The sequence below is a fragment of the Stegodyphus dumicola genome, chromosome 2 (assembly GCF_044657685.1).
Source record: "Stegodyphus dumicola isolate Sdum_Otavi_A_Nest chromosome 2, ASM4465768v1".
Taxonomy (NCBI): domain Eukaryota; kingdom Metazoa; phylum Arthropoda; class Arachnida; order Araneae; family Eresidae; genus Stegodyphus; species Stegodyphus dumicola.
In genome coordinates this window covers 71,631,538-71,647,798 of record NC_140769.1, presented here as the reverse complement: position 1 = coordinate 71,647,798, position 16,261 = coordinate 71,631,538, and the positions used below count along the sequence as shown (strand labels likewise).

General features: G+C 32.6%; 1 protein-coding gene across 1 annotated transcript in view; it reads right to left on the bottom strand.

Annotated features, from left to right (window-relative positions):
• Positions 1-16,261, bottom strand: part of LOC118190996 (neprilysin-2-like) — a 134,131-nt gene that overhangs the window by 94,491 nt on the left and 23,379 nt on the right. Inside the window, exons 5-8 of the mRNA XM_085810306.1 lie at positions 12,473-12,556; positions 5,695-5,906; positions 2,754-2,930; positions 1,092-1,178 (exon numbers count right to left, since the gene is read on the bottom strand). Coding sequence (XP_085666432.1) covers positions 1,092-1,178; positions 2,754-2,930; positions 5,695-5,906; positions 12,473-12,556 — 560 coding nt within the window. The remainder of the gene's footprint in view (positions 1-1,091; positions 1,179-2,753; positions 2,931-5,694; positions 5,907-12,472; positions 12,557-16,261) is intronic.

Genomic DNA, 16,261 nt, shown 5'->3' with positions numbered 1-16,261 from the left:
TGTCTTTGAGACATGCATTTGCTTGCAAAACTATCGAGAGCCACAAATCCTCACGAGAAGGATAGCGGATTCTATAAGGCATTTCTCTCACCTTCTTAGCATGCTTTAGAAGTGTAGTGATCAGCACACTCAGCGCGTATCTGAGAGGTCCGTGGTTCGAGTCCCTGTGAGGACATTGTTCATTTTTCCTCTCACCTGCTTCTAAGTAATAACCTAATGTCGCTATAGTGGCGCCCGAACTAAAGGGGGTGGATGATGATTCTTCACCAACAATATTTGGCGACTGGGTCCTATAAACTTCCAGTCACCCTTTAAAAGGGGGAGTGTATAACTTATTTCTCCCGCTTTCTTAGCATGCCTTCGTGGTGTAGTGGTCAGCACACTCGGCGTGTATCCGAGAGGTCTGTGGTTCGAGTCTCGGCGAGGGCAGTGCTCATTTTTCATATCTCCTGCTTAGAAATAACCTGATATCTGTACACCTATTGAATCCGTTCCCATGGATATTTCCTCATCACAATTGAGAAGAACCTGAGCAAACTTATACTATCAGTTCTTAAGTGCTCAAGGTACTTGAGTAGTTCTTAAAGCCCAAAGTTCTTAAGTGCCAATGTTAATGATAAGAGTCGTTTTTATCTCTTCGCCGTTATGATAAAATACGTCAACTTGATATATCTGTAAATTTAATTACTAGATTTACTAGAATGATTAAAAGCTAGCCCAATAAAATCAATCCTTTCAAATTTGGTAACCCTATTTGCAACTGAAAAAAATTCCAGAAAGTAAAACATAAAAAGTCAAATAAAATATGCAAAAATAATCTTTACTTTATTCTTAAGTGTTGCATGGTATTTGGGAAATACAAGATATTTCAAACAATTTTTATACTCATATTTCAACTGCCTGGGCCTAAGAACTATAATGCCGGTTTGCAATATAATTTCAACAAAACAATTCTAAGCTGTGGAAAAGCTATGCATTTTAAAAAGATGCTATTTGCTCTGGCATGCTTAGAACAAGCGTATCAGAAGAAAAAAATTAATATTTTGATTTTATCCCAAAAGCGAACAATATTATAAGAATAATAACTTTACCTCCTTTACGGTAGTCAAAAGATCATATACAGTAAACCCCTCATACACATGGCTAATTTTCTGTCTTCTCTTTGCTGGCAAAGAAAACTAAAAAGGAAATGTCTCTAATTATTGTAAATGCATGTGCAATATTTCAGCTGTAGAAACACAGAGAATGAGTAAATAATTTAATGAAGATACCGTAGGAAACTTTAGTTAAAAGTGTTTATTCGTTATTAATTTGCTGTCTATCTATAGTGCAAATTCGTCAGCTTAAATAAAGGTTGATTTTAATGAATATTTCGAATAATTAAATATTCTAAAACTATCCTGTTATTAACAACTACATCGTTCTGAGCTTTGTTAAAAATTTAAATTCGGTTTTTCTTTTTCCTTCCCAAAACATAAATACGAATATTTCCTTTGATCTAACAGCTCAACAAATGTCTTTGTAATAGATTTCTTAATTACTTTTGCTCTAAAAATCATAGTTTCAGTTATAATCATAAGCATTACTTCTCTGTTAGCATAGTAGTAAAAAGGCTGGCTTGTATAGCGTTGAATTCGGGTTTGAATCGAGCCTAAGTGTCTTCGTGACATTCTTTATCGTGGTCAAATACTCATTTTCTTCAAACATGTCAAGCATTGTTTGACAAAATGTGAGACGTTGGTAATCCTGCTCGTTCACCTGTTTGACTACCATAAGTTTATACGGGCGAAACCCTAGGTTCTTTGCGTAAAACTCCCTGTACACTGCTTTGAGACATCCGCATCTCTGCAGACTGCCGCCTAGCAGAGCGACTAGGACTTCGGATCATTGCCTTTCTTAGACGATCCACATTCTCCGGTGTTCTGGCAGTTTTCGCAGGGCCAAATGCTTTCCTTTTCATTAAAGAACAAGTTTAATGTTCGAAAAAATGAGGCTTTTACCATCATAATGAGCAATGAAGCCTATTTTCATCTAAATGACTCAGTTAATAAAAAGCAAATGTAGACTCTACTAAGCATTACTTGATCGCGTAGTTTAGTGGTTGATTCTATGGAAATAAATTTTGTTTGTTTTGAAAAATCGACAGAGTTATGCTTTTCAGAAAAATATTGCGTTTCCCGTCACTCACCCTGTACTTGTTCAGTCGCTGAGTCGACTAAAGACCGCAGAATGTTTTGAAAGGAAAGTGCTTTTCTAAAGATTCTTTATATCTCTGCTAATGGATGGAGTTCCGCGGTAAATAAAATCTTGCATTTAATGCTATTAAAGAATAGAAAAATCATATTTATAATCTGAATTGTATGAAAAGTTGTAAGAACATATTAATAACTATAATTATTTCCTAAATAAATTTAAAAGCTCCAGTTAGATTGTACGGCGTCCGAAGCATTTTTTCAAATGGTAAATTTTATGGTTCAGTTTTTAACATATCGTTCTCCGTATCAAATATAATTTGATTCCTTAAAACACAAATTTTCCTTCAACTCTCTTCGAACTCTCTCTTAAACTCAAGTTTGGATCTATAAAACTGTCTACAATTAATATTAAAAACTGTATATACATATGGGGTGTAATATGTGAAATGGATCATTCATGCATTCTTTTGGATCATTCATGCTTTTTTTGCTCTTAGATGTGTAGAGCTAAAAATAAAAAAAAATGTAAGTATTATACAGCAAACCTTCTCTACTTACGTTGGCCAGTTTTATTTCAAACTCGAGAGTTTTCTTGAGTTCTTCTTCTGAGGTTGCTTTATCTGCACCCAAGGCGTTTGCTGCAGCTACCATCAATTGGAAGTAACGATATGTGGTAATATCTTTTAGTCCCTTCACTAAAAATTGGCGATCTAATCCCAATGATGGTTGGTCCAGCTTAAAAAAATCGAAAACATTTTAATATGAGTTAGATGAGAGTTTAAAGCTCTTGTAAAACCTTTTACATGAAATTCGAGTTTCCTTTCTCTTGTGCCGAGGTCAGAAAATTGTTAGTCGAATAAATTTTATTAATATGGCTTATTTTTAACTTTGATTTTAATTTCATCCATAATTCATCCTAAACTTAAGTTCTTAAATGAATTTCTTAACTTATGCTTTAGTTCAGAGTAAATTAAATTAAATCAGGGTCGTTTAACAATTTTCGGCTATTCTTGAGAAGAAACTATCGAAACATGATTTTTAGCTATTTAGTCTTAGTGTAAATCAACTTGAAATCTAAAGAATTAAACTTCAAATTTTTCCTTTCGAAGTTTGTTATTTAAACCTACATATTTATTTTAAATAACCGATTTTATTTAAGTTGTTATTCTTTCCTATAAGCCTTCATTTCCCTAATTGTCAATGCCAGAATATTTAAATTTGTAGCGTACAAGGAATGCAAATTCTACCTTGAAGAAAGAGTTTAAAAACCAAGGTTCAGTAGGAAAGACCGAGTTGTTGTCACCTCTGTTGCGTATGCGTCTGCTCCCAGAGTTGTTGAGGATTTTCTTGGATTAACTGCATTTACTTCCTGCCACTAGTTTCGACGCGGGTTTAAAAAATGGGAATTAGCTGAGCCCTGTAGTTTAGTTCTACAACTTGCACATATCTTCAAATTTGTAGTTAGTTCTTTGATTTTAGTTACCGCTCAGCAGAGGCGTAGTTTTTTAGCGTCGAATTGACGCATTGTAAATTTTAAAACAGTTAATAAAGGGTAATTTTAACTCTTCTTCTATGCAGTTACTACTCTTACAGTTCTCACACGGGAGTTAATCAATTGGATTCTATAAACTGAAAGATAATTTTCAAGTTTCAGTGATCTGAATATAGTATAAGGTATTTCTACCGCCTAACATGCCTTCGTGGTGTGCTGCTCTGCAGACTGGACGCGTATTCCAGAGGTCCGTGGTTTGATTCCCGGCGAAGGTGTTGCTCATTTTTCATCTCCCCTGCTTCGAATTAACCTATTTTCTCTACAATAGAAGTTTCGAAACAAATATGAAATTCCATCTATAGCTGAAACTGGCTTTAACATTTTCTTCCCAAGCAATGCCTAAAAATGTATGCTTAGATAAATACCTAATAAAACTTACTTACAATAATATTTCGGAACACTAAATTTTTTGTTCTTTTCTGGGAGAGGATAACATTTGGCTCAAATGCTGGAAATTCCACCTTCGGTGCCTTCGAGTCATGTACCGTTCCTTAAGGTTCCATGAGTAAATGTTGTTCACAAGAAAATATTGTTTTCAGTGTAGTTCCAAAAGCGAATATTGTTTCCTTTGCTTCCTTTAAAGCATTTCCTTTGTTAACAGCTTCTCTTTCTAAGCTTATAGTTATTACTGAAATCTGGCTGTTCTGGTGGGCTGCATGTAAGTAGCATAACGCAATGATATCTCTCAGTTCCCTGTGCTTTCATCCAAAACAGATAAAACCCTCTCAGCGAATTTGCACTCTCTTTATTTATGAAGTTTGGTTTATGATTTGTTAAGTATATTAAAATTACGCCAGGGACAATTTCATATCAGAATGTTCAAGTTTAGATTGTTCAAGCTTACAGAATGTTCACCTTTTAAGTGACAACTTCAGTTTTAGTTATTAAATTTAAGCGGTTTTTGAAATTTAGAAACCTATTTTTGAATATTTCCAAATTTATCTAGAAAAATCGATAAACTCTTCAGAGAACTATTCAGTGCGAGCTAGGAATTCCTAACCAAATCACTTTTTGTTTCATTAAAAAAACCTGGAGTTCACCTGGTGGAAGACTATTTTCTTTTGATTCACCAGTATTCACTGTTTCGATTATAAAGATTTTTTATTTGTCTCAATTATTGACAGCAATAGCCTGGACATTAGCTTTTAATGATAGAATTAGATAATAACAAATTATTCATTGGGATTGTCATCAGTTACTCAGAACTGCTATTGCATATGGAAATCGTTACCAGTTTTTAATGATTCTGATGGAAATCTGCTTCTTCGATTGACAAAGTAATTTTATCTTGAATGAATCAGTATCCTTTTGCCATTATATTACTCTTATTTAATCCTCTATTTCTTAACTCCGTTAGGGAATGCTAACGACTAGAATCCAAATGATATTTGAACATTTTCTCTATTGTGGGAAAGCGGGCCAGTTTCAAAGCAGTGACCAGGTTTGAGTTCGAGAACTCTATTAAATTCTCGCAAATCATCATCTGGAAATTATAGCAAGTAGTTTCGTGGATATTCATCTATCAACTCTTTGATCACTTTTTTCTTAATCTTCATATCTGTAAAAGTTTAATTTTTTTTCAAGGTCACTGAATAAAAGATTCTTGAGCTTATTTTGCAATGCCATATTTTGATTATCACAGCAACATAAAGTTCCTCTATTATACTTCTTGTGAATGATATCACTTTAGCTATGCTTTATGAATTCTGACACTCGGACTGAAGAAAATAGTTTTCCTTATATTTATTATTTCTTGCTTAAAATATATTTTGCAGCTTCTATTTATAGAATGTGATATTCACTTTCAATTGCAAGTGCTTCGTTTCAAAATTCATTCAAATATATAAGTGACGAAGATAAATTTACGCAGAGAGAAAGTAAAATTATTATCCAATCGGTTACTGAATTTATCTACAAAATGAATATGACTAAACTCCGAATACTCACTGTTACGATGTAAGGCGATGTGTGGTTAGGTACCATTGTAACGTCCAGTTTCATCAGAGTATCGTGACTGTAGCCCATCTTGCGGAGATGACTGAGAGTGTTAATCCAGTCAAAGAAAGTCTCATCCCAACTATGTTTTTCAACCACTGGCCAGCCTCCAAGTTTCTTCAGAGCTTCGCTCAGGGGTGAGATTCCTGCATTCTCGATGCTTCCTACATTCCCCCCCCCCAAAAAAAAGTATTAAATTAGCACAATCAGAATAACAAATGAGTCACGTTATTCTTAAAATATGAGTCTTTAAACATTTAACAGAACATTATTTTTGAAGCGACAAAGCCCAGGACAATTTATCCTTCTTCCTTTTGGTTGATATACAGTGTCCCATACATTTACTCATTTTCTGTAGTGGAAATAAACAAATGAAATTTTAAGTGGCTTGGCATAATATTGTTTTGAATTAGCATGTATATAAGGGTTACGCAGCACTTCAAGAGAAATATATATAACTCACTCATTTCAAATAGAAATTCTCTGATTCTGATGGTGGATCGAAACATGGAAGAAAAATATTTGTTTGAAAGTTAGTTTCGAGCTTAAAGTGTTTTTTTTTTCATCATTTGATGCACGCATCAGCACCTTGTTTACTTTTTGAAAAACATTTATTTCAGATGCACTCTGAGATCTGAGAACCAACTGCATTTACAAACAGCGAGAGAGCAGCAAAAATTTTTTATAAAGCATTTTATAACATTTCAATGCTAATAGAGGTTTGAAAGTATACTGTGTTAAATACATCGGTAGTGTTCGGAATGTTGATGGAGTTGACATACTAATTCTTTTTTAGAACAATTGTTTGTTTTCTGGCTAATGTATATTTTTTTCTTTTGCTGTTCCGCCAAGTTGTAATTCCTCTTTTGTCAATTCTCTCAGATTTCAAAAAGTTACGTTTGTAAATGTTTTGGTAGGATACCCTCAGTATCTAATGAGAACAAGAATATATGCTGTTATATTTTGTTAAATATGTTTGAAATTGAAGAAACTCAGCAATGGAATTACATACATTCCTTCAGTGCTATTGAAAACATTATATTTTTGAAAAAATTTAAACAGTTTGCTACTTTAAAAAAAATATTTAATTCTTGAGTTTCCTGCAAATCTAAAACTGTGTTCAGTTTTTAGAGAATTTTATGTATACAGGAGCAGCGTCGAGATTACGATGAGAAATTGTTATATATTAATTGGAATTACAATTACACACTAAAGGTTTCAGCTCAGTTGTCATGTATTTTTAATCATGTGAGTTTAAAAGAACGGATATTTCTACCTAGACGACTCTAGGTAGAATGTTGAGCAACAGAATACTTTTGTGTTTCCTTTTTTCTAACATATGCCTCATGTTCCTTGACGCAAAATTTTAAGGCTCTTTTGGTTTGGCCAATGTAAATTAAACCACACTGGCAAGTAATCCTATAAATACCCCAGGAATTCATATCCGGAATGGGGTCCTTGAGTATGGAACCCGGAATTTTATTGATGGGAGAATAAACGACCCGAAAGTTAAAAATTCGCGTTAGATAAAAATTTGCGTTCCCGAAAGTTAAAATTTAGAAAAAAGGAAGCACAAAAGTCTCTGTTGCTCAACATTGTTGGTCCGAAAATCACACTCTGAATTTTTCTGCTGCCAAAATTATTCAAAAAACATCTTCCATTAGAGAATTGGATTTTCTAGAGGCATTTCACAGTCAAAAAAATCTTTCTTTTCTAGTTAACGATCCTAATTCCAATCCATCTTTGCCTTCGGCCTTTAAAGAAATTATGTTTTAGTTCTGGTTTCACCAACAGATGGCGCCACTTGCTTACTCTTGTCCAGGCTTTCTTATCTTAACGTTATTTCCTATCTTGTTCATTTGCGGTTTTGCAGCTGAGGATGGTGGTACGGTAAAACCATCGAAACTAGTTCTGTGAAAATTTTGAAAAATAACGTTGATTTTTGTTGTTTGACCTCTGAATTAATATTTGTTCGGTGTGTCTTAACTAAAATCAGTTTTATTAGTTGAATTTCAAAACTATCTCATTTGCATCAGTATTTATTTAACAAGTAAAAACGTTCGAAGCTTGCTGTTGTTTTGTAATTTTTATTTAATGTGGAAAAGTATGAATACTACAGATAGGAAAAGGTATAGGTTATAAAAGTGAAAGTATTTTACAGCTAGCTCTCTTTTAATTGTAAAATAAAGAAGAATGCGTCAAAACGCACGGAAAGAAAGTTTGGTATGATAACTAAATTTTTGCATTGTAAAAATTTCAAAACTATCACAGTAGCTTAGGATTAATTGACAAGTGAAAAAATATGAAAAACTGAGAATTTGTTTCTTCCCTAACGTATGCTTCGTGTTAGAAAGCTTTGATTCTGCAAATGAAAAAACGGTGCATGCCGTACGAAAATGAAAGAGTTTTATAGCTAGATTTTTTTTTGCAAAACAATGAACAACATTTTGAAACACTTAGAAAATAATTTGTCTGTGGAAAAGCATATATTTTCCAGAGTATGAGATGAGAATATTGAAAATATCGAATTACAATTTGATGAAAAATATAATAAAATTGTGTTTAATGTCATACATTGTAAAACATTTAAATGTAATATCAAGTCTAAAGAATGAAGGATTTAAAACAGTGTTTCCAGTCTTTTGAATTTGCATACTCCTTCTGATGGCTCTTTTAGGTAATTATATGCATATTCATGATGTGATGTAAACACACAGTTTCTATTTACTCAGCTCTTATCGTCTCTATATAAAACATGTTGAAACTATTATTTGATATGAGTGTTTGTAGACTATCTATACGTGAAATGTTGCCAGTATTTCAATAACCTCAAAACTATTCACATCACTGATATAGCATCATCGGGTTTATTGTATAGCTAAGCTCAATGATAGACGCAGCTGTCGAAAATAAATGAACATGTGGCCATCAAAATGTCTGCATTATCTTTTCATCATATGCGGCAACTCAGCTCCTTTCATCTAATTCTAGGCTGCAAGCAAATGATCAAAAACACCTACCAAATCCATTAATTCTGTTAAAATAATCAAAGTATTTTTCCTTTTTTTATGATTTATAATACTGTTTCTGGGGTAATTGCACAGAGAAAAAAGTTTCTTAGAGTGTATAACAAACTTTTGTAGTTCAAATGAGCAGATAATAAAGTAAAGGTTTCTAGCGTTTAATTTGTCTTTTTATTAAATTTAAGAAAAAAACCATATCCTTTTTTAAATTTTTATTATACTTGATGATATTTACAGTAAAACAATATTTCAGCTCAATATTTGTCTATAAGTCTTAACCAATAAATCTAAAACTAAAGATAACAGTTTTTAGATATCCCGCGAACTTTTCATACTTAACACACTGTATTACATTAATAAGTAAGTTACAAAGTGCATCATGCTTTTATAATTAGCCTATTTAATTATCATTTAGAGTAAATCTAATGTTTAGTATAAATACAAATAAATGAAGAATTTCACTACAATAACTAATTCAAAAGAACTTTCTTATTTTTAATTAAAATATCTGAAACCCAATCCATGCTGTTAATGATAATACTCACAGTTGAAGTTAGAAGAGAGTGTAGAAGCTGGAGGTTTTTTATCTAAACAAATATTACTTTTACTATAACAGAGGAATGCTATGGTGAATATCTTTGTTTCTTTCTGCTGAAAATGTGAAATTGTTCACTTATAATTTTGGGATATGATTTTTGTTTGTTTACAGCTATTGACATTATTCCTTCTTTCATATTGTAACATTAAAATGCAAGGTAGTAAACCCAAATTCTGTAGCCCGCTGCGATTGTTTCTTTCACACGTTCTTGTCGCAAGTCTTTTACTTAAATATTTAAAATTCCGAAAAAAAATTATAAGCATAACGGGCATAACGATAAGCATAACTGTTTCTAACTTATAAGTTTTAATCTTTAAAAAATTAAATAGATGGCATATTAAAGATAATATTGTTGCGAAATGCACAATTACGGTAAGATAGCTTTCCGGCAAAGAAAACGTTCTTAATGGCTTTCCTCGGGAATGTTCACGAAAATTGGTTAAAGCTATATATACCCTCCCTGTACGCGGATAAAGTAGTAAGTGTAAATGTATTTTGAGTTCAGAGATTAGCTTAAGAACGACCGAACCGAGTCAGGAGTTGTTCTTCAGAGCTTTGCCGTGAAGTTGTCTTCACCGTCGTAGCCTCAAGGCTGAGTTGCTGATTATTTCAGCGATTTTATCGTAGTTTTTCGACCACTGTAAACGTGTCTTTGGAACTCTCCTGTGTAATAGTCACTAAAGACTGTTGTTTTTATTCTTCATCAAGTGTTGTAGTCAAGCACTCCAAATCCACGAACCCAAGGAATGCAACAACAAGTGTTAGGAGTGGGATTTGTGAGTGAATGCCAGTGATCCGCCTGCAGGAGAAAGCCATGAAAGCTTTGATAGACTTGTTAGCAGTTGTAAAAGCCGGATTAGGAGATATGAAACCCGGACAGGAAACGATAAATACTGAGACCAAGGTTGGACAAGAAAAATTAGAAAGTGAAAAAAATCGTGGCAAGAAGAAGTGAAAGAAGAAGCTAATGAACTGTCTGAGAAAGATCAATAAATGAAGGATGAAATATCTAACAAGACTGAAGAAAGAGAACGAAAAGATAAAGATGGGAAAGAAGCTTTTGATTCTCAAGTGCCCGAAGTGGAAATGGGAGAAAGTGATAATACTGTTTGTAAAGATGAAGAAATAAAAGAAGTGGCTAGTAAAGCATTTGAGAAATGTGAAGATGTAATTCATGGAAATAAAATTCCTGGTTCACAAGCACCTGAAATAGAGATGGGAGGAAGTGAAAATGTGATTATTAAGTTGGTAGAAACTATTAGTGAAGTTGTGAAATCGCAGTTAACAAATATTGAACCATCTGAAAATTCATGTGATGCAGAGATGGGAGAAGCTGATTGATGCACAGCTTAAGCAGAGTGTTCCAGTATTGTAAGAAAATATTCGCACTTCACAGACTAGGTGTGTGTCTCATAACACATGTTGTACAGATACAAACTTTATTCTAGGCCAGGATACTTCTGTTTGTCAAGAATCTGATTATATTCAGTACTCTAATACAAAAATTGGAACTGGTTTTCAGGAAAATAAAGTTCAAAAATATAACGGACGAGTTGTTTAAAAACGAAAGTACATTAAACAAAGAGAAATATTATGATGAAAAAATAATAAAACATCACTCCGAATTTCAGAGACATTTTCAGAAATTTACTAGACTAGAACCAATTGTTACATTCATGTGATACCCACTTGACAATGTTGATGTGGAAGAAATAACTGAAAATGAAAATTATATTCTTTTTATTCTTTTAGGTTTTCTCCTTCAAAATGTCATAATTTTAATAGCACGTAGTTCATAACCTAAAAATAACTTTTGGAATCTAATGACGAAGTATCGTATCCTAATTTTAAAAAAGTTGTATTTCATTTAACATATTTAACATTATAACATCGTTCTTTGGCTCGACCTGCCTGTAAAAATCTTCAGTTTCAACGATGAGTATAATTAAAACAACATATCATTCCCGTCTCACAGACGATCTCTTAGAATCCAGTGCAAGATTAGCAGTTAGTAATTATATACCGAGATACTCAAAGATTGGCGGATAGTATGCAGACTAATTTCTACTAACTACAAGAACTTAACTTTAAAAAAAATGATTTATTTTTAACATATTTTTTGAACTATTTGATAAGAATTTTTGAATTGTTTGAAATTATTATATTTCTGGCTATTACTATTATTTTTATATCTTCCGTTTTGCTTTAAACGCGATTTTAAAAGAGTAAATTCATTTTAGGTACTGTTAGGTAGGTAAGTACATATTCCGTATTTATTATCAAGTTATAATAAATATTGTAGACCTTCTTTTTAGCTCACCACACTTACGTCTCTGAGTGGACCGGAACACCTTTAAAAAATTAGAAGTAGCCCGTATCCTGGAAAAGTCTGCTCACCCCTGCCATAGACGGAGCGAGAACATTATAGAATGCATTCTTAGAGGTTTTCTTCGGGAATGTTCTCGAAGGTAGATTTTGGAAGCTATATATACCCTAGAGATTATCTTGAGAGCAACCGAACCGAGTCGGGACCTGTACTTTGGTACTTTGTCGGGAAGCTGTTTTCACTCTTGTAGCCCGAAGGCTGTTTGCTGATTGTTTCAACGTTTTTATCGTATTTTTTCGATGACTGCAAACGTGTTTTTGGAACTCTAATACTGGCGAATAAATTGTGTTTTGATTCTAAACAAGTGTTGTCGTCAAGCATTCCAAATACATAATCCTGTAGAACGCAACAATACGATACACTATAAAGATGAAATATAGCACAAATAAATGTAGTCAAGATACATTTGTGTTTCTGACTAATGAATGTTTGGCATTTCACTTAAAGCCACAGAGACTGCATTTCATTCAGCAAAAATAGGAAGCAATCATGAAAAATTTCAAGAAATAAATCTTAATTAATATTTAGTGAAAAGAAAAAGAATTAACTGGCGCTTTAAGTAATAAAATGCGCTGAGAAAGAGCTTCATTTCTTGCGAAATACTTGGTTTATGGAATTATCTCTACGTTATCAGAAGCAACTCATACTCTCTTTTACTCAACTCATACTCAAATTACTAAAATAATAGTAAATAAAAAAATAAAAAATTGAAACAAGGCTTACTTGTATCCATGCAGGATTCATACATTTCTTTTATCTTAGGAATGAAATCATATTCATCTTCAGCCGTCTCTTTTTCTAAGAGACCTGGAGGGGGGAAGTAATATTTAAGGAATTAAGACTGCATATATGTGTGTTTTTCTTTCATTAAGTATTTTAATAAATCAACACGACTTTTTTTTCAGATATTAATGTATCTATAAACGGTATCGCTAAGGAATTACATAGATTGCAGAAATTATAAAGTGCATATAAAAAGAACTGTTTTGGTCCAATACACAGGCTGAAACTTAATAAAACTTAGAATGAGAAGACGTTTGCTATGTTTAATATACAGGAAACTTCCCCAATTTTACCTAAATTTTTCATAAAAATTTAAATAGAAAATAATTTAAATTAACCTGAAGAAATGAGATAAAAGCCCAACAGAATAATCGAAAACATTCCAAAACGATATTTTAAACGTTGTATTTACAAGTTAAGTATGCACTGCATCGTAAATCACGATGCTCATCTTTGTATTGCTTGTGTTCTATACTCACTTTCAAAATATCCTTTTTAATTACCGTAATTTCCGGAAGAAAGGCCGCATCAGCGTAAACGCCGCACTCGAGAAAAATGGCGGAAAAAAAATTAAAATTACACAGAAACGCCGCAATAGATTAAATTACGCGTGACATCGTTGTGGGCCGTATAGAGGCAAAAACTCAACCTAAGTCCTCATATATGACATACCAGTTAAGAAAAATGCATGAAATGAAACCATAACTCAATAAATTAAAGGTATGAAATGTATAGCTTCTGTGCCGTTTAGAGACATTTTCAAAAATTCTCCGCTCCCTAATTAAAAACTATCCAACAAGTACTTGTACCCAAACTGATGGGATCTGTATTTGGCAGAATGCCAAGAAAAATCCATTCATGCTGAAGGGGAAATACGTCAGAGTTCGTTATTTCGAGGCAGGTGGAGTCGTGTCCGCCTTTGAAAAAAATTGCAGAAAAGGCAGGGGTGGGGAGAGGATGAGTCCTGGAAGATTCATCGAATGGCAGAGGAGAGAGACTATTCAAACTGATGAGAATGTTGATTTGAAAGGGGAAAGAATGTTATTGTTCTGAGATCTCGTTTAGGGTGAATAAGGCATGTAGGTCCGTTCAAGGGAAAGAATGTAAACAAAATAACGTTCGCAAAAAGCAACTGAGTGGTCTTTTGTGTGGGAACAGCACCAGTCTATGCACAATGACAAGGCCATCTAAACTATGTACAATGACCATCATAGGAAATATTTTATTTTTAGTGCACCTAAATGCCGCATGGGTAGAAACGCCGCACCCGCTGAAAATTTAAGTTTTAAACACGTAAACGCCTCGGCGTTTCTTCCGGAAATTACGGTATAAACTTTTCTGCTATCTTCATGTAAGTAAATAAAATACGAATTTTTAATAAAAACTCTATTGAAAACACCTTATTATAATTTAGCCGTTACTATTTCTGTAGAGAAACATTACTTTTACGTTATGTTTATATCATAAATATTCTAGAAGCAAGAAGTAAAAGGTACCCATGTAGAAGTATAAGGCATTTCTCGCGCCTTCTTAGCATTCCTTCGTAGTGTAGTGGTCAGCACGCTCGGCGCGTATTCGAGAGAGCGGTAGTTCGAGTTCCGGCGAAGGCATTGCTCATTTTTCATCTTCCCTGCTTCGAAATAACCTAATGTCTCTACAGAAGTTTCTTACTTTCACTATTATCTGATTAAGAACTTTTTATCAACAAAATGAAAAATCGTATAAAAATAACTACACTTTTTTTTTTTTTTTTTTTTTTTTTTTTTTGGTTTGAACTATTTTACTGCAATTTTATTTATATAATATTTGTTTATTTGAGCGACGTTATTAGTATCTGAAACAACGAATTTGATATTTGAAATGTGAAATGTTTTAGACAAGTTCCTCCGTTCTGTTTTAAAAATATGATGCCTTATCGCATTACATTCTTCTGATTAAATATACGATCTGCATTTAATATTTTAAGTAAAATAGAGTATAACAGAAATAACAGAATATTAAGTATAACAGAAATATCAAATTTGTGTTGATTGTAAAAGAACTGTACGGTTGAAATGATAGCATGATGGACTTATAAGTGCATGTTTAAATATCCTGTATGCTTTTTCATATAAATTGTTTTAATGAGAATTTATAGAATATCTAAGAATACCATTAAAATTAAATAGCATTTAATGATTTGCGTAAATGTAGATTAATTATGATTCACCACCATTATTATTATCATTGAATGATTTGCTTAAATTGAAATGTTTTAGAAATTAATATTATGAATGCAATTATTTTGTTTACGTTCATTATGTGTATTAGTATATATAAAGACCTGAAACAGATTTACAAACCTAAAACTACTATAAAAACTATACCCTTAAAAACTTTTAACATTTTTACTATTTTAATAAATATTTAAATAATTTTTATTTTGAGGGAAAATAAACGTAAGCTCATTAAGAAAAGGAAAACGCCTAAGTATCTGCATAGTCCATATATTACTTTGTAATAAAAGGTTTTCGAAACTAATGCAACATATTTGGTTATTTATTTCGTTTCCATTAACTAATTTCAGTATTAATTTTCTCCTCTTCTCTGTGTATTATCTAACGATTGTTCTCTCTTTTTCCAAGTATGCCTGGCCTGAAATTAAACATATGCATTCTATACGGCATATTGCCTTCTTTTTCTTATAATCAGTTGTTTCATTTCTAGGAAATTAAAAATAAAAGTGTAACATATGTTCGAGATATTCTCATGATCTTCTATTGCATTTGGTGAAATAATTATTTAGGAGGGATCGGGAACTTTTCGAAATGACTTGAAAGAAAGACTTAAAGAAATACATTGAAATCGCAAGTAACATCCTCAGAATATCGATAAGAGGTTTGGAGAAGGTATGTGGGTTGGGTTTCCGATTTTGGAAGCCCGCGTTACTGGAATTTGATTGTTTTGTTAAAGGTACTAAAAATTTATCTTCATATTAATATAAAAGACTTAATACAAATGGCTTTAACATATCATCTAGCCGTTTTAAATTGTCATTAAATATATGCTTGAAAGATGCATAAACTTCATGTGCAGGCGTTTAAATTTGCAACAGACGAAAAATGGTCAATTATATACGACATAGAAATTGGCATCTTAAACTAATAATCAATAGTCTTAAATATGTTTTTCAAGACAAGACGAATTATGCTTAGGATCTTGTATGAAAATATCTGGGATTAGCACTGATCAAGAAATGTTTTTCTGTTTCTTTATTTTGAGCAGCGCATAACTGTAGGGCACATTTGAAATTTAACAGAAATTACTATGTTTGCACATTTTGCAATAAATCCTTTTGTGGTTGTTAAGTGCAGGAGCTAACTGCAATGTTCCTCCTTTTTTTCCTTTCCTCCTTTTAATTTTTCTAACAGATAATTATCCTGATTAATGTGCATAAATGGCAGGTTTGTTCTTTACATAAGTTGCTTCTAAGAACACGTTCAGGCTCTAGTGTAGAATTAGGTGACCCTTTGATCAGCGACAATTTTTTTTTAAATTGTGGCGATGTAACCTCGCATCTGGTTACCATGATAGTTTTAACTTTGTTTTAGCTTCCTGATTTTATTTAAATGAAAATAGATTGATGTGTACATGGACAAATTTAAGGCAGTGTGCAATGCCTAGTTTGTGCAATTTTAGGATGTGTTTTTAAGTGAAAACAGATCGATGTGTACATGGATACAAAGTTTG